The following is an 18,496-nucleotide window of genomic DNA, read 5'->3' as shown; positions in this document are numbered from 1 at the left end:
GTGTGACAGACCAATAAGTGGGTGTCTCTTCATAGATCTAGAGCTGTGGTGACCAAATTATTTTTACAGTATTCTTCCTTTATCCCTAGCAAAAAATTGTAGCTGACTGTTAATGATGACTTGTTTAATCATGTCTGGCAGTTTAACCTTGCTATATCTCTGCTTGTTTTAGCTCCGGTTACCAGTAAACTTTAATAAAGAGAGCTATAGTTACTTGTTTTTATCAAATGTCTTTCTTTTATCAGAAACAGGTCAGCAAACTATGGCCTGCCTGTTTTGGTAAATATTTATTTGGATGAGCTCATTTGTTCTATGACTCCTTTAGTGCCACAGTGGCAGATAGAGTAGTTGCACAGAGGCCCTTTTTGACCCTCCCAGACAAAAATCTTTACTCTCCGGCTCTTTATGGAAGACGTTTGCCAGCCTCTGTATAAGATCATCAGTGTAAATTGGTATCTTAGTTCTACATAGTAATATTTATTTCACTTAGGGATTAAACTGAAGGTCAGATCTTCTAGAAAACAGCATATTTTAGGAATAACATATTTTTTAAATAGTAAACTTGAATTCCGGTGTAGAGTGTTACTTGAACCCTGTTTTGTTTCCTGATAAAAAAAATACCCAAAGGTTTTACTTTTTTTTTTTTTTTTAAGAACTAAAATGCAATCTTTACCATGGTTTAGGAACTGACTTTTGTTCTTAGAAGACTTTTTTTATGGTCAAAGAAAGAAATTACATGTATATTCTGTAGCATCTGAACACCTTCCCTGGGGCACTTTGCTGGTCCTGTCAATAGAGCATGCGACTCTTGATCTCGGGGTTGTGAGTTTGAACCCCGTGAAGGGCATGGAGATTACTTTAAAAAAAAAATAATAAGTAAAAAGGGGGAGAGGCCCCTGGCTGGCTCAGTCATGCAAGTGTATGCAACTCTTGATCTTGGGGTTGTGAGTTCGAGTCCCCATGTTGGATATAGAGATTACTTAAAAAAATAATAAAATCTTTAAATACCTTCCCTCCTTCCCTGAGTAGGAGTTCATCTTGTTTCCTTACATCTTTGAAAATTACCCTGAAGTAGAACCATAAACAAATCAATGTTTCTTAATGAAATGGGTAATTATTTAAAAAAAAATTTTTTTAACGTTTATTTATTATTAAGAGGCAGAGACAGAGCATGAGCAGGGGAGGGGCAGAGAGAGGAGGAGACAGAGAATCCGAAGCAGGCTCTAGGCTCTGAGCTGTCAGCACAAAGCTTGATGCAGGGCTTGAACTCACGAACCGTGAGATCATGACCTGAGCTGAAGTCAGATGCTCAACCGACTGAGCCACCCAGGTGCCCCAAATGGGTAATTATTTTAAAGTTTGTGGGTAGGATTTTGAAGATAGAACCATATTTTATGCGTATTTTATAAAACCAAGTCTCTGAGAGATCTTGGAAAAACTGTGTATCTAAGAGCATTACTGTAGAAGACTACTAAATATTGGAGGCAGGCTTTTATATGCTTCTGTCATCATCCCTGTCTTTGGCCCCCACACTAGGGAAGCATTGTAAATAATTGCTTGTTGTGCTAGGAAATCTTACATCGTGATTTAATTTGCCATCTTTTTTTATTTTCTAACTTGGGTTTCAGTGCAATCGACTGTTGAAGTGGTGTCCTGCCCCAGATTGCCACCATGTTGTTAAAGTCCAATATCCTGATGCTAAACCTGTTCGCTGCAAATGTGGGCGCCAGTTTTGGTAAGCAAGTGATTTACTAAATTGAAATAGTACACATAGCTGTTCTGTTTATTCTTGGTAGAAAAATAATAGAATTTTTTTTTTTACCTCAGGGAGGGAGGTGGGTGATGTTGATTTAAGATAGTGTATATTTCTTTTAAATAAGAATTAGATTAAAAGGTCGCATCTTCAGTAATTTTTTCTTTCCTAGTTGCTCTTTTTTCTTATGGGAAAAGAAGCAGCTATAATCACATTTTCTTGTGTGCTCTGCTGGAACTAGTATATGAGCAAACTTGTAGATCTGGGGTAAGAACTTAGTTCGTCTCATTTCTGATGGACTATTTATTTTGTCAGGGTATATTTGGTTCCATTATGGCTCTTGCTCTGTTTTCTAGTTATCTCTTAGGAAATAAAATAAACAGGATTATTTTTCCTTTACTCTGACAAGTTAAATCTTACTTCTAGAAAGAAAATATGCCTTGATAAATTTGGAAAGATAAAACATGTTTGATTACATGTGCGTTTTCACCAAAAGTTTTCCTGTGGCTTCTCTGGCCCCACCTTTCCTGGTAACCTTGGTTCTTGGAGTGTATAGCATGCTCTTTTGGTCTTTGAATTCTAGATTTGACTTAACAGAGAATTTCCAATACAGCATATTCATGTTAGAAAGTTAAGATAATTTTCCATTTCCTTGGTGGATCTTTTAGGAACAAGAAACCCATCAAACCAAGTAGCTCTAAGAGCTAGCAGATAGACATTATATTGGTATTCCATACCATTCTTTTTTTCTTTTTCTCTGCAAGCAACTATAGAGTTAGACTTATACGTCGTTAATACTAAATATTTCCAAAAAGAGCAGGTAACCTCACAGAGATTAAATATGTGTGAAATACATGCTATTTTGGTAAAAAAATTAAATATACATTCTAATGTAGAGTTTACCCTATAAATAAGACGTGGAGTCTGATTTCATATGTATTTTAAAACATATTTTTAGTATGAAGTATCTTGTATACAGACCAAAATATAGAGAATAACAGCAGTGAATACTTAGTAGCTACAACCCAGTTTTAAGCAAAGTATTTTGTTTTTGTTAAAAAATCTGTCAAATGAATGACAGATTCATTTGACACTCCTTTGTTCCCTTCTCCATCCCATTCGCCATCTTCTTTTCCAGAAGTAACCATTATATTTGACTTCATTTAAATTGATAGCACTTTGTTCCTCTCATTTACAAAGGATTTTTGGCATTCCTGGAAAAAATCAGCCATTCAGCGGTGAGGGGGGAGTTTATAAGCATTTGAATTTATTCTTAATTTATACTTTATTTTAGCAAATGTATACACCACATTTGCCTAGAAAACAGAAAGGCATGAACAATTCATGTGTTCTTAGAGAGTGTTTAGCCACACTCTTGTTTTACACCTTGCTTGGTAAACTTTCTCTCTACAAGACTGAGGTTCATTTGTTTGTGTCATGCAAAGATGTGACCTGTTTGCTCACTGTGCATCAGGATTAAATTATATAATTCTTCATTTGGGGTGTGAAGTAAGAGATTTAATATATACTGATGAAGCATTGGTTGAAATTTAAGTTTAAATTAGTGAAAATTATTTGGTTTCAGTTGAAGAATGTTTACAGCATGGAACTATACATTTTCAAAACTATCAGAAAAATACAGATCTCGCTAAACTCAATTTTTTGTCTTAACAGTTTGGTGGCTAGAGAGTCCTTTCTTAGGAAGTTGTCATCATAGCATGTCTTCACGGCTATAGTCATTTCATTTCTCGCACACACCACAATACATGCTGTTCTAATGCTAAATTCTAAATAATCTGTAGAATAATATGAACTTGCCTCATGCTCTTGTATTTGCTAGTCTTTAAAAACAGTGAAACCACTGAGGAACTATAAAGCATGAAATGGGTTTGTTTGTGTACTGACTTACAGTAGGTAGGACTTAATTCTTTTAACTCTTCTATCACTTAACAGCTTTAACTGTGGAGAAAATTGGCACGATCCTGTTAAATGTAAGGTGAGTTTGTCTGGCATTTTCATTTTTTAAATAATACAATAGAACAGTTCTAAGACTTGATGAACTGGGGCCCACAACTTTGTTATCCATTTGTAGATAGAAAATTGTATTTTTTTCCTTTTTATTTCAAATGATCATCACAAGTATTCATAAAGCATTCCTTACAAATAAGTCAGCTCCTGATAATTATCAGGATTAACAGTGGTTAAGGCACCTCCCTGAGCAGACTTTGTAATTTACGAAGGGGAATAATACATCTTGGAGCTGGGCTTCTCATCAAGCTCTAGGTTCCTCACTTGGCTTCAGCCAGAGAAAATCCTCCTTTGGTTGATTTTATATACACTGGATATGAGAACTACCAGAGTCCCTTGGTTTAAGAGGAATTAATTCCAGTGATAATCTTGTCCTTTGCCTTTTAAATGTAAGCTTGACTGTATTTAAATGTTGAAGTAATTTGCTATCCTTTCTCTTAAGTCTTCTGTTGTACCCTAACAGTTGTTGTTTTCAAACAGTGGTTAAAGAAATGGATTAAAAAGTGTGATGATGACAGTGAGACCTCTAACTGGATTGCAGCCAACACAAAGGTTGGTATTTCCCTTCAGTAAACTCTTGGTAATGAAACTGTGATAAGCATAGGAGCCTTGGCTTTAGCAAAACAAGTAAGTTTCCTAATTAGGGACGGGAACTTGTTTTACCTTTTCCTCAGTTCAGATTTGGGGGTTTTTTGGTTGTTTTGGGGATTTGGGTTTTGGTTGTTTGTGTTTTTCCAGAATGATTGCCGATTTTTAGTGTTTGAGTTTATTTTATTGTGCACTATACTGCAGTATAGTACTCTTCTTTGGAAATTTTTGTCCATTAGGACACAGTTTCCTATAGAAGAAGAAGCTGACAGTGTTTCTACCTGAGAGTTTGATGATGCTTTTTTATATTGTTATTACCTGCCTTTTAGTATATAGAGTTTATTCCACCTAGCCTGGTTTTATTAGGCAAATTTACATTTCTGCCTTTAAAAACTCCCAGGGTTTGGTGTGCTTGGCTGGCTGTCAGTAGAACACACAACTCTTGATCTTGGGGTCGTGAGTTCAAGCCCCATGTTGAGTTTAGAGGTTACTAAAAATAAAATAAACCTTAAAAAAATTCCAGGGTTTAACTTTTAAGGAGTCGTTTTTTTTTTTCTTTCTTTTTAAGATTTTATTTTTAAGTAATCTTGACACCAAATGTGGAGCTTGAAGTCAAAACCCTGTGTTCAAGAGTCACATGCTGTACTGACTGAGCCAGCCAGGTGCCCCTCCTTACGGAGTCATTCTTTAGAGCAGTATTGAGAGTAACTGACTAATAACTTTTTTTTATGTAGCTGCACTGGACTTAACATGTTTGACATCTTTAACATGTTAAATTGCTAAAATATGATTTAAGAGACTTGACTCCTGAGAAATAGAGATTTTGGGGGGCGCCTGGGTGGCGCAGTCGGTTAAGCGTCCGACTTCAGCCAGGTCACGATCTCGCGGTCCGTGAGTTCGAGCCCCGCGTCAGGCTATGGGCTGATGGCTCAGAGCCTGGAGCCTGTTTCCGATTCTGTGTCTCCCTCTCTCTCTGCCCCTCCCCCGTTCATGCTTTGTCTCTCTCTGTCCCAAAAATAAATAAACGTTGAAAAAAAAAAAAATTTTAGAAATAGAGATTTTGGGGATAATATGGGTATCCCTTGGTTTTTTGTTTTTATTTTTAAGGTACATTATTGCTCATGATATTAGTTTCAGGATACTAGTTTCAAGATTGTTCATGTCTTTATGACCATGGACCAGTTCTTTAACCCTAGACAGATGTTTTGTCTTGCAAATGGAAGTTGTTTTGAACACCCTTCTTTTTTAGCACTAAGTAATAAGCATACATTTGAATCCCAGCTGTGTACCCAGCAATCTCTTAGTAGAAATTGTATAAATAGCCAGTCTTTATTTAATTCAGCCTTATAGCCTATCTATATTGGAAGTGGCTTGCCCTTGATTATAGGGTTATTCATGGGCTATTCATTTTTAGTATTGTCTTAGATGATGCTTAATGAATACTAAGTTGCTTGACCAGCGTTAGAGCTTTCCATCACTCAATCACAGGACAATTAGAAGAATAAGGAGTGTTTAGGTGCCCCTGGGTGGCTCAGTTGTTTAGGGTCTTTGTCTCAGGTCATGATCTTGTGGTTCATGGCTTCAGGCCCCCCATCTGGCTCTGTACTGACAGCTCAGAGCCTGGAGCCTACTTTGGATTTTGTGTCTCCCTTTCTCTCTCCCTTTCTCCCTCCCCTGCTCATGCTCTGTCTCTCTCTTTCTCTCAAAAATAAATAAATGTTAAAAAAAAAAAAAGATTAAAAAAAAGATGTATCATGCAATTAAAAGATTTGTTTTATTGGGGATGGGGGACTAAAACATTAAGCACTTTTAACCATACACGTAGTAATACTAGTTTTACAGGAGGTAAAACATTTGTTCATGTAAATACACTCTCCAATATCATCTAGAAATAATTATTGAGTACTCCTGTATACCACATACTGTTTGCTCTCATTGTTTTATATGCATTAACTCATAATCGTTATAGTGATCCTATTCCTATTTTCCTTTGTCAGATGAATAACTAAGGAAGAGAAAAATAATAAAAACACTAGTCTGAGATCACACAGGTAGCAATGGTAGAGTCAGGATTCAAACCCAAGCAATTTGGCCTTAAGAATAAGGTCAGTGGGATTGGTAAAACTGATAAATTCTTTTTGTGGCTACTGAGTCTCCCAACTTTCTTCTGTCAAATACACTTGTTTTACTTATTTATTTGTTGTTATTTTTAAGTACACTCTACCCCCAATAGGGAGCTTGAAATCACAACCCAGAGATCAAGAGTTTCATGCTCCACTGACTGAGCCAGTCGAATGCCCCTCAAATACCCTTGTTTTAAATTCTTTTCACTGTGGTCCATTTACAACTGTGCTACAGAGATCATGGCTTTTTCCAAGTCTGTGTCATATTCTTGGTTGCCAGTGAGCTAAAGTTATTACCCTACAGCAGGTCTACTGCTTTTTTCCTTTTGGAAAATCCACAGAATCAAACATTAATTTTAATAAAACTATGAATAAGATGTAAAGGTTCTATTTCCCTGCATTAGTTTGATGCCTGTCACTCCCATAAGGGGGGAATATCACCCATTATATTACTGATAATCCTTATAGTGATTCACAATTTGACCTTTGTGAAATAACACTACCCTGCCCATAAGCTATAGTAATTTTAAATAGGTCAATATGGTAACTTCTAATTATACGTTTTAAATCAAATCTTTGAAATCAATTAATATATTTCACATTTTCTCAAGAAGCAAATTCCAGGTCTAAAATATCTGTATCTGGGGTGCCTGGGTAGCTCAGTTGGGTGAGCATTCAACTTTGGCTTAGGTCATGATCTCAACAGTTCCTGAATTCAAGCCTCTGTCCCCCTACAAACCCCTTCTTTCACACCTTTCCCATTTATGCTCTCTCTCAAAAATAAATAAAAAACATTAAAACAAAACATTTCTTTTTTTTTTTTTTTTAATTTTTTTTTTTTTAACGTTTATTTTATTTTTGGGACAGAGAGAGACAGAGCATGAACGGGGGAGGGGCAGAGAGAGAGGGAGACACAGAATCGGAAACAGGCTCCAGGCTCTGAGCCATCAGCCCAGAGCCCGACGCGGGGCTCGAACTCACGGACCGCGAGATCGTGACCTGGCTGAAGTCGGACGCTTAACCGACTGCGCCACCCAGGCGCCTCTAAAACAAAACATTTCTTAAAAAAATAAAATAAAATGTTTCATTCTATATTTCTTGGTCACAATTAACCAAGCTCTCAATATGTTACGATACCACTGATAATCTGCAATTTTTTTTTTTAAGTTTACTTATTTTTGAAAGAGAGAGAGAGAGAGAGAGACAGGTAGAGAGACAGGGAGTGAGAAAATCCCAAGCAGGCTCCAAACTGTCGGTATGGAGCCTAACATGGGGCTCAAAGTCATGAACCATGAGATCATGACCTGAACCGAAATCAAGAGTCGGACGCTTACCCGAGACACCGAGGTCCCCCAATAATCTGCAAATTTGTTCAAGGAGCTAATAACAATAATAAAAGCTTCTGAAATCACTCAAGAGAAAAAAACTCCAGTTTTATCTCAAAATTATCAAGCAGATAATTTTGTTATTACTAATTGTCATTCTTCCTCAAAAATCTCTCTAAACAAAGCCAAACATATTCAAGCCTGTACTCCCTACTTTAAACATCTTGGAGGTTTAAGCATCTTGGAGGTTTAGAGGTTTGGGGATTTCTCTAGATGCAAAAAGAGGCCTATAGTTTAAATGAACCACTTAGTAGGGGCGCCTGGGTGGCGCAGTCGGTTAAGCGTCCGACTTCAGCCAGGTCACGATCTCGCGGTCCGCGAGTTCGAGCCCCGCGTCGGGCTCTGGGCTGATGGCTCAGAGCCTGGAGCCTGTTTCCGATTCTGTGTCTCCCTCTCTCTCTGCCCCTCCCCCGTTCATGCTCTGTCTCTCTCTGTCCCAAAAATAAATAAACGTTGAAAAAAAAAAAAATTTAAAAAAAAAAAAAAAATAAATGAACCACTTAGTGAAAATACAACTACCCTATTCTGAACTACTAGTTTTATAGAGCATATTCAAAGATTCAGGGACTTTAATGAACACATTAAAGTTGTTCCCTAACAACACAGAAAGGTTTTTCTTAAGTGACATGAGTTATCTTTACCATAATTTTAGAGAGCACAAAAATATTGATTTCAACCATACATTTCTCAAAGGTGTGGGCATCTGTTTTAAGTGACAAGACTTATTGTTTCATTACTAATGCTTTCTGGGAGGTAAAAATATATTTTAACCATTTTGGGTAGAGCAGGGTACTAATGGTATAAAATTGTGTGTTGGCCTCCATTGTTTAAATACTCCTTATCCTTTTTTTTTTTTTTTAATACTTTTTTTTAATGTTTGAGTGAGAGAGAGAGACAGACAGACAGACAGACAGCATGAGCAGAGGAGGGGCAGAGAGAGGGGAAGACACAGAATCCAAAGCAGGCTCCAGGCTCCAAGCTGTCAGCACAAAGCCCGACACGGGGCTGGAACTCACAAACTGTGAGATCATGACCTGAGCCGAGTCAGACGCCCAACCAGCTGAGCCACCCAGGCACCCCTCTTGTATAATACATCTTCAAAGCCAGTAATAATGATAATAGCTCATTTCCAGTAGTACTTATTGTATTCCACACTTTTCTGAGTGCTTTACATGTATTAATAACAATAAATGTGGTATTTAAAAATAAACCAAATCCAGAATTGACTTCTCTTCGGTGATAGTAATACAACCTAGTGTAGCATTGACACCAACTTTATAGTTTCTCTTCATAGGAATGTCCCAAATGCCATGTCACAATTGAAAAGGATGGCGGTTGTAATCACATGGTGTGTCGTAACCAGAACTGTAAAGCAGAGTTTTGCTGGGTGTGTCTTGGCCCTTGGGAACCACATGGATCTGCCTGGTAGGTTGGGGAAACGAAGGGGAGAAAATGTTCACATAAGTATGTAATATATGCGTATACTGTGATATATGCGTATACTGTGACTAAGGTTTTACCTCACGGAAGTCACCATCTAACTTGGGAGCTAAGTAAATGAATACAGTGTGTGATCATCGTTAAAAGTACAGGCAAGGTGTCTGGAGAGAAGTCTAAATTAGGCATATTTCACAGAGAAGGTACCAATTGATGTGAATTTTAAGGGAGAGTAAAAGTTCATTAGTTGGAAGTGGTAGAGAAGACGTTCAGGGCAAAAGGAGTGGCATGAATAAAGGTAGAATGATATGAAAGTATATGACTAATTTAGAGAAGAGTTGCATTGTCTAATATGTCTGTCTAGGCAGTAGTTGAAAACTAAGAGACTGTTGGTAGAACCTAACCTGCAGTTGTGTTTTACTTACCCTTGTATACTATTAGACAAAAAATGTGTCCCAAACTTTAAGAATTGGAAAATTGCCCAGTGCAATCCAGATTATAAGCCTCTTTTTGAAATATAAGAACAGGCCTGTATTCCTGCTTGGCAGCAGTCATCTGGAATTGATTAATAGCCCCTTAGATGATGTCTTAACTTGCCAGTTTGATACATTTATTTCCCCAAGACTGAATCTTTAGGGCATTTTTATGTAGCATGATGGCACCATATTTAGAAGGTGGTATCACATTTAGTAGATACATATCTTTGTTCTGTGCATATATCTTACCAGTTCAGGAAAATGCAAGTTAGAATCATGATGCCTTGAGTTTTGAGAGAAGGGAGCTAGCACACCTGGTAAAAATGAAAGTATTTCTGATTGTTATAATACACAGATGGGCCCGTTTCACTAATTTATGTTACTTATTGGCAGTTCAGTTTGTGGCCCCTTACACGTTGTAGGGCATAGGAAAAGAGAAAGTAGACTGAGACCTAAAGTAGTTTGGACATTATCAGAAGGCTTTTAAGTGGGGAGTGGCCTGATTAGATCTGTAATTTAGATGAGAGGGCTTTGTACTAATGTGCTTTACATACATTACGTCAGAATCGTGGCTGCTTTGTAAAGAGTGAATGAGAGGGGAAGAAATCTCTTAGGTTTGGAGGAGGGTCTCGTGAAGACAATGGCAAGTCTCTTTTTATTTTCATTGGTACTTACATTAGTTTCACTGAAACTTTCATTAGTTTCATTAGTTAGAGGAATAGTGAGAGGGATTACTTGTCTGAAATTAATTCTGAATTAGGTAAAAACTAATTGGTTATGTAGAAGTAAAGAATGTGATTTTGCCACTGTCAAATCCAAGAAAGGTATTTGGGGTTTAGCCTGACAGATACTCTAGATTTTAAGAAGGCAAACTGGAGAATTAGACTGTCTCAGAAACTAAATCCACTCTAGTATATTTAAACAAACAAGCCTAATAAATGGAGAAGAGTTAACTAAAAATACGTTTTTTAAGTTACTTTTTCTGTGTGTAAGGAAATCTTGGATCATAACTCAAATTTTAAAGAAGCTGTTTTGAAAACTGAAAAGAGTACAGAACAAATGTTGGGTGCAGGAGGATGAGGAACGGCCTGGACCGAAGTTGTCAGAAATGTTTCCTGTGTCTTGCCTTTACCCATAGCTAACATTGCAAATGAGTCATACTGTGCTTCCTTATTTAAATCTGAAAATGCCTCAGAATCATCAAAATAGCATTCCAAGTAGCACTGTCCATCATGTGAGTTAGAAGTAGAGGTGAATTGTTTGCTTTCCTGGCCTTCAAGTCCTTAATAATTTTGGCAGAGTACAAAATGAGTTGAGGCTTAAAAATATCCAAAAAATATCAAAAGGAAAGTTTTTAAGGATATTACATTAGATAAGAAGAAGAGGTATTAACAGTTGACCAGTAGAGGGCAAGGAGAGCCAATATTTGGGCTAAATTAAGTAATTTTTTCTAAGAGAGGATTATAACCCAAGCTGGTAGGAAATTAATGTATCTCCTGACTTGAGTGAATTATGGTCTGGGTTACTTTAAAAACTTAAAGATGAGATCAGTGAGCCATTGTTGGTTATTTCTGAGTAGCTATGGAAAATAGAGAGCTACCAAAAACTGAAAGCAGACAAAATGTAATCCCAAATTTCCAAAATTTGGGATTGATTCCATGAAATACATATGAACCACAACTTTTCTCTTACATGAAATCCCAGAATCAAATGGTATTATTAGGATGATGATTAGGGAACGTTTTGTGAATCTCAACAAGGTATTTTGGTGTGAGCTGAGAAGTTTGTGGCCTAGGCTATGAACACACACAAGGATATTTGGGATTAATTGAGTGACTGTTTCTTGCAGTTACAGGTAATGGATTTCCTTCTTCCTAATGAAATACTTCCCCAAGATGTGCTGAATGAAAGGCTTTGTCCTTACCTTTTTTATTCATGTAAACTGTGTACTACTTTTCTGGTCAGTTTTACTGATGACTTTCTTAAACTAATAAGAGAATCTTGCCTACATTTTAGGGTAACATCATAGAAAGATACTAAATATATAGACCATTAAAATCCTGGGAAACTTGGCAAGCTAGAACAGTGAATCCAGTTTAACAAGATTTAAAGTAAATTCAAAATTCTTCCTTTAGACCTAAAAGGATTACTGTTAAGATTCTGAAGACAAGAACTACAGCATGTGAACAATATAGTCACCAGTTCAGAGCACGGCCCTCAATTGGCCGACAGGCATATGTTTAATTCTTAACTCTGAAACTCTAGCTATTTTACCTTAAGTGTGTTACTTACCTTCTCAAAGCCTAATTCTTCATCTGTTCAATGTGGGTAATAATCCATATTTCATAAAGTGGTTCAAGAAATTGAATATGACAGTACATTTGAAGTCCTTTGTAAGTGGGTGATAGGTAGCTATCAGCTGTTCCCATAGTGTAGACTCCCAGAAAAGCAAAGGTAGAGTAATCAGGACAAGGGAACTGCCAGTGTTGTCCATCTTCACTCTGAGCTGTCTTCTGGGCACATTTCCCCTGCTTCTCATTTTGTGTATCATTCAGTTTTCAATGATTCTTGTAAGTTATAATACCATGTAAAGCACATAGCACAGCATCTGTTACATAGTATTCCATGAACTATTGGTTCTCTTTGGTTTATTAAAATAAGAAGGTAAGTAACTGGAAAAATTGGGAATACTTAGCCTAAATAACAGACAACCTAGGAAATAAGATGACCTCTTCAAAAATTAAGTTAGAAGTTCAGACTGCAGTCAGGAAATGGAATATTAGAATGACAGCGCTTTCTAATGATTACAGGTGAGCCGATTTGGAATGGACTAGTTCAGGAAGTAGAGAACTGATACAGTGTTAGAGGATTCCAGCACTAGGTGGGGGTTCGTTCAATCCAACAACACTTGGAATTCTTTTCTGTCTTGTAATTCTAGAACCTGGGCATTTTAAACACCTCAGTTTATCTATATAAAGGAGAATTTTGATTCTAGATCATCTCTGAATCCAGGCTAAAATTCTGTTATTTGTTCCTTCTCATTGATTTTTGGCTTTATGGAATCCTCTTACTTCACTTTAAGGTACAACTGTAACCGCTATAATGAGGATGATGCAAAGGCAGCAAGAGACGCACAGGAGGTAAGTACATTTATTTTCAGGTAACAGTTGAATGGGAATGTGTATCACATGTTTATTAGGGAATAACTTAGCAGAAATTTTCAATTCTGAAAGAGTTGTGGAAACACACCCCAGTAAATACTGCGTATCTGTGTACATTGAGAACAAAATGCCTATCAGGAAACATTCCTGTTTATAGGTTTGTTTCTTTCTTTTAAAAGATTAATCTAGTCATGTTGTGCAATTCCAGGTTTCATTAGTTTTGCTGTTAAGGTTTTTTCACCCCAGCAAGGAGTCTAGAGAACAGTATTTGTTAAAAAGCCTTCCTGCTGTTTATGTGCATTCTCATTTCTATTTAATTCTTTTTTTTTTTTTTTTAACTTATTCATCAAGAAGCCAGTAAGATCATAGGTGAGCTGATTTAGAATGGACTGCCTCAGGGGGAGTTCCCTTTTACTGGTTAGGGATATATAACTCACCATTGTAGAGAAGGATTCAATCACTAGGTGTGAATTAAGTTCATCAACATTTTGAGCTTCTTTCAGCTTGGTAATTCTGTCAGAATTGTAGAATCCTGGAATTTAATTATTCCTTACTTTCATCTATTCCATATTGAAATTCCCCTGTTGTCCCAAAAATATTCTTTTCAAATGGTTTTCCTTGCTTAAGATGTCATCCAAAACATGTTTTTTCTTTCTTTCTTTCTTTCTTTCTTTCTTTCTTTCTTTCTTTCTTTCTTTCTTTCTTTCTTTCTTTCTTTCTTTCTTTCTTTTTCTTTCTTCTTTTAAAATGTTCCTTTAAAATTTATTTCTAATTAAGGGAGCCTGGGTGGCTCAGCCAGTTAAGTGTCTGACTTCGGGTCAGATCATGACTTCATGGTTTGTGGGTTCGAGCCCCCATCAGGCTCTGTGCTGACAGTAGGGGTCTGCTTGAGATTCTCTCTCTTTCTCTCTGCCCCCTCCCACTCACACTTTTCTCTCTCTTTCAAAATAAATAGATAAACTTAAAAAAAAAAAAAAAAAAAACTAGAATCTTCTGATCCTATGGGTGTACAGAGAAAGACTTTATACAAGTGGCTTTGTTTATTTAGTGGGAGCCGTGTCCCCCAAAATGGAGTATACCATTGCACACGCATCTGGCCTTTTCTTTCCTTTTCCCTGCTCCAGTACTCTGATATAGTGTTCACTGGGAGTTGTAGCTTTAAAAAGTGCTAGAAGGTTGGCACATAGTCCAGAAAGAACACAGATGGTAGTTGAGTGCCTTGGAAAAGTGTACCTGCATTGTAGAAAGTTGTTGACTTAACATACTCTGCCATGGTGCTGATTGTGGTGGATATTTGGATTTTCTTATTTTCTAGACCAGGGGAGTCAGTACACTTTTTCTGTGAAGAAGCAGATGGTAAATGTTTTCAGCTTTGCAGACTATATGGTCTCTCTTACACGTGTTGAACTCTGCTTCTGCTCTTGTAATGCTAAATCAGCCACAAACTCAAATGAGTAGGCATGACAGAGTTCCAAGTTATTTACAGAACCAGGCAGCAGCTGGATTTGCCTCACAGGACAGTTTGCCAACCCCTGTTCTAGGTAGTCAGGTTTGTTGTTTTGGACTTTTTCCCAAAGTGTTTAAGGTCACTCATTACATTTTCTCAATCTGGAATTTGATTAAAAATTGATCTTATTTGTAGTGGTGGTATGAGTTTTCTTTCATGCTATATTTTAGAGGTATTTTAGTAGGAAGCTGTTTTAGAATTAATTGAAGTATTAAATTAGATTTTAAATCAAGTCCTATAACATTATATATTTTAATGTGGTAGTTTAGGTTTTCCATTTAATTTTGGAAATTTGACAGGCTTGAAATATTAGTGGTTGGTTTTGGGGGGGTGGGATAAAATGCCAAGCAGATTAAAGTTTATTTAGAGAGGGGGCGGGTAGGATCCCAAGCAGGCTCTGCACTGTCAGCGCAAAGCCTGATGATGTAGGGCTCGAACTCACCAAACTATCTGATCATGACCTGAACTGAAACCAAGAGTTAGAAGCTTAACCAAGACTGAGCCACCCGGTCGCCCCAACATTAATATTGCTTTTAATCTAATAATGATTAAATATAATTGGCATAATTTTCCAGTGTGTAAGCATTGATTTGGTACTTACCTGACTCTTGAATAGTAAGAGTAGATTTTTTGAGATGTTTCAGTGTTGTATGATACTGGATCATGTGATTGGCCAATTAAGTAGTTCAGAGTTAGTATTTCTTTAAAATTTTTTTTAACGTTTATTTATTATCAAGAGACAGAGAGAGACAGAGCATGAGTATGGGAGGGGCAGAGAGGGGGAAACACAGAATCCGAAGCAGGCTCCAGGCTCTAAGCTGTCACCACAGAGCCTGACGTGGGGCTCAAACTCACAAACCGTGAGATCATGGCCTGAGCCGAAGTCGGACACTTAATCGACTGAGCCATCCAGGCGGCCCCAGAGTTAGTATTTCTAAGCAGGAGAGCAACCATAAGGCCTTGTAGCATCTGTGCCCTTTGTAGTCACTAAGGCATAAGGAGAGAAAGAGGAAGTGATAGTAAAAGAAAAGAAATAATATATGTGTGGTTTAAAAAAAAAAAAAAACTTTTTCATAGTGGTTGCAGTTAACAAGCATTTATTAATCATTTTCTGCATGTTAGGCACTAGAGATAACAGTATTACTTTTTAAAAAGTCTGTCTCTAGAGATTTACAGTATAATGGGAGAGACCAAGGTGAATTGTTTTTGCAGTCTGATAAATAACATAAAACAAATCTAGACCAGATATGATAGTGTTTCTTTGGTAATACTTTATGTATCTTTAAAACTATTTTTAAAAATGTTTTATTTATTTTTTATTTTTTACTTTTTTAAATGTTTATTTATTTTTGAGAGAGAGCACAAGCTCGGGAGGAGCAGAGAAAGGGAGACACAAAATCCGAAGCAGGCTCTAGGCTCAGAGCTGTCAGCATAAAGCCTAATGTGGGACTCGAACTCACCAAACTATCTGATCATGACCTGAGCTGAAGTCAGATGCTTAACCAGTTGAACCACCTAGGTGCCCCTTAATGTTTTATTTTTGAGAGAGGAAGAGGGAGGGAGGGAGGGAGCAAGGGAAGGGCAGAGAGAGAGAGACAGAGATTGGGAGACACAGAATCTGAAGCAAGCTCTAGGGTTGGAGCAGTCAGCACAGGGAAATCATGACCTGAGCCAAAGTCGGACGCTTAACTGGTTGAGCCACCCAGACTCCCCTTTAAAACACTTTTAATATAACTGCAATACCATTATTGTGTTTGTATATATATTTATTATATGTTTTTAAAAGCACTACTTTTTAAATATTATTAACTATCCAGTGTTCACATGTCTTTATTTATCTCATAAATTTTCTTTTATAGTTCAGATCAGGATCCATATAGGTTCCCAACTTGGATTTGATCGATATCTTTTGAGTATTGTCTAATCTCTGTGTATTTCATTCCTTCTTCTTCACCCCCGCCCCCCTCCCCGCCCATTACTATTTATTTGTTGAGGAAACGAAGCCATTTTTGTCCTGTAAAAATTTTCACATTCTGGATTTTGCTGATTGTAACTCCCTGATATCATTTAATAGGTTAACTATTAATAGGTTCTTTTATTCCTGTATTTCCTGAAACTGGTGGTTAATTCTAGATAACTTGAATTTAGATTCAATTGAGGAGTGAGGTGGGGGCACCTACCTGATGATGCTGGATATTTTCTTTTGTATTATATGAAGAGTTGTATGATGTCTGGTTGCCTCTCTGTTGTTTTCTACTTTAAAATTTTGATGCTTCTTGTTTACTTATTGCATACTGCAGAATAGTAGAACTTCCTATGATGGAAATGTTCTTTATCACCACTGTCCAGTTTGGTAGCCGCTGAGCACAGGGAAACTAAATTTTTTATTTTTTTTATAAATTTTTTTTTAACTTTTTTTGAGACAGGGAGAGAGAGAGCATGAACAGGGGAGGGTCAGAGAGAGGGAGACACAGAATCCGAAACAGGCTCCAGGCTCTGAGCTGTCAGCACAGAGCCCGATGCGGGGCTCAGACTCACGGACTGCGAGATCATGACCTGAGCCGAAGTTGGCCGCTTAACCCACTGAGCCACCCAGGCGCCCCTAAATTTTTTATTTTAATTTAAATAGCCGCCCGTGGCCAGTGGCTACCATATTGGGAAGTGCTGCTGTAGGACATTCATAGCAGTATTAAATAACAAAAGGTAGCAAGAGATGTCTGTTTGTTCCTGATTTTAGCCTAAATTCCTATACTGTTTCATCAGTAAATATGATACGAGCTTTTGTGTATGTTTGATACGTTTGTTACAATTACGTTTCCTTAATTTTTCTTAATGGGACAGCGATCTAGGGCAGCCCTGCAGAGGTACCTGTTCTACTGTAATCGCTATATGAACCACATGCAGAGTCTACGCTTTGAGCACAAACTATATGCTCAGGTGAAGCAGAAAATGGAGGAGATGCAACAGCACAACATGTCCTGGATTGAGGTGCAGTTCCTGAAGAAGGCAGTTGATGTCCTCTGCCAGTGTCGTGCCACACTCATGTACACTTATGTCTTCGCTTTCTACCTCAAAAAGAATAACCAGTCCATTATCTTTGAGGTAGGAATAGTTACTGAGTGGGGAAAAACCCCAGCTGTGTCACAGGACTACTTGGTCTGCCATAGATATGTAGAGTTTTAAAGTTTCCTATCTGGGCTAACAGGCACACGAAAAGATGCTCGTCATCACTCATCATCAGAGAAACATAAATCGAAACCACAATGAGATACCACCTCTCACCTGTCAGAATGACTAAAATTAACAACACGGGAAACAACAGATGTTGGCCAGGATGCAGAGAAAGGGAAACCCTCTTACATTGTTTGGGAATGCAAACTGGTGCAGCCACTCTGGAAAACAGTATGGAGGTTCCTCAAAAAGTTAAAATAGAACTACCCTATGATCCAGCAATTGCACTACTAGGTTTTTACCCAAAGGATAAATAAAAAAAAAAAAAAATACAGGTTCATAGGGGTACATGCACCCCAATGTTTATAGCAGCATTATCAACAATAGCCAAACTGTGGAAAGACCCCAAATGTCCATCGACTGATGAATGGATAAAGAAGATGTAGTGTACACACACAATGAAATGTTACTCAGCCATCAAAAAGAATGAAATCTTGCCATTTGGAATGACATGGATGGAGCTGTAGAGTGTATTATGCTAAGCAAAATAAGTCAATCAGAGAAAGACAAATGCTACATGATTTCACTCATGTGGAATGTGAGAAACAAAACAGATGAACATGTGGGAAGGGAAAAAAGAGAGGAAAACAAACCAAAAGAGACTCTTAACGACAGAGAACAAACTATGGATTGATGGAAGGAGGTGGGTGGGTGGGGGGGGGGGCAAATGGGTGATGGATATTAAGGAGGGTACTTGTTATGATGATCACTGGGTGTTATATATAAGTGATGAATCACTGAATTCTCTTCCTGAAACCAATATTACACTATATGTTAACTAACTAGAATTTAAAAATTAGAAAAAGA

At 37.4% G+C, this 18,496-nt stretch overlaps 1 protein-coding gene across 1 annotated transcript in view; it reads left to right on the top strand.

The window, feature by feature from the left end:
• ARIH1 (ariadne RBR E3 ubiquitin protein ligase 1) overlaps window positions 1-18,496 on the top strand; it is a 124,837-nt gene that overhangs the window by 95,113 nt on the left and 11,228 nt on the right. Inside the window, exons 7-12 of the mRNA XM_045449160.1 lie at window positions 1,629-1,735; window positions 3,707-3,749; window positions 4,262-4,333; window positions 9,172-9,302; window positions 12,873-12,930; window positions 17,300-17,560. Coding sequence (XP_045305116.1) covers window positions 1,629-1,735; window positions 3,707-3,749; window positions 4,262-4,333; window positions 9,172-9,302; window positions 12,873-12,930; window positions 17,300-17,560 — 672 coding nt within the window. The remainder of the gene's footprint in view (window positions 1-1,628; window positions 1,736-3,706; window positions 3,750-4,261; window positions 4,334-9,171; window positions 9,303-12,872; window positions 12,931-17,299; window positions 17,561-18,496) is intronic.

This window comes from Leopardus geoffroyi, chromosome B3 (assembly GCF_018350155.1).
Source record: "Leopardus geoffroyi isolate Oge1 chromosome B3, O.geoffroyi_Oge1_pat1.0, whole genome shotgun sequence".
Taxonomy (NCBI): domain Eukaryota; kingdom Metazoa; phylum Chordata; class Mammalia; order Carnivora; family Felidae; genus Leopardus; species Leopardus geoffroyi.
This window is presented reverse-complemented; position numbering and strand designations above follow the sequence as displayed.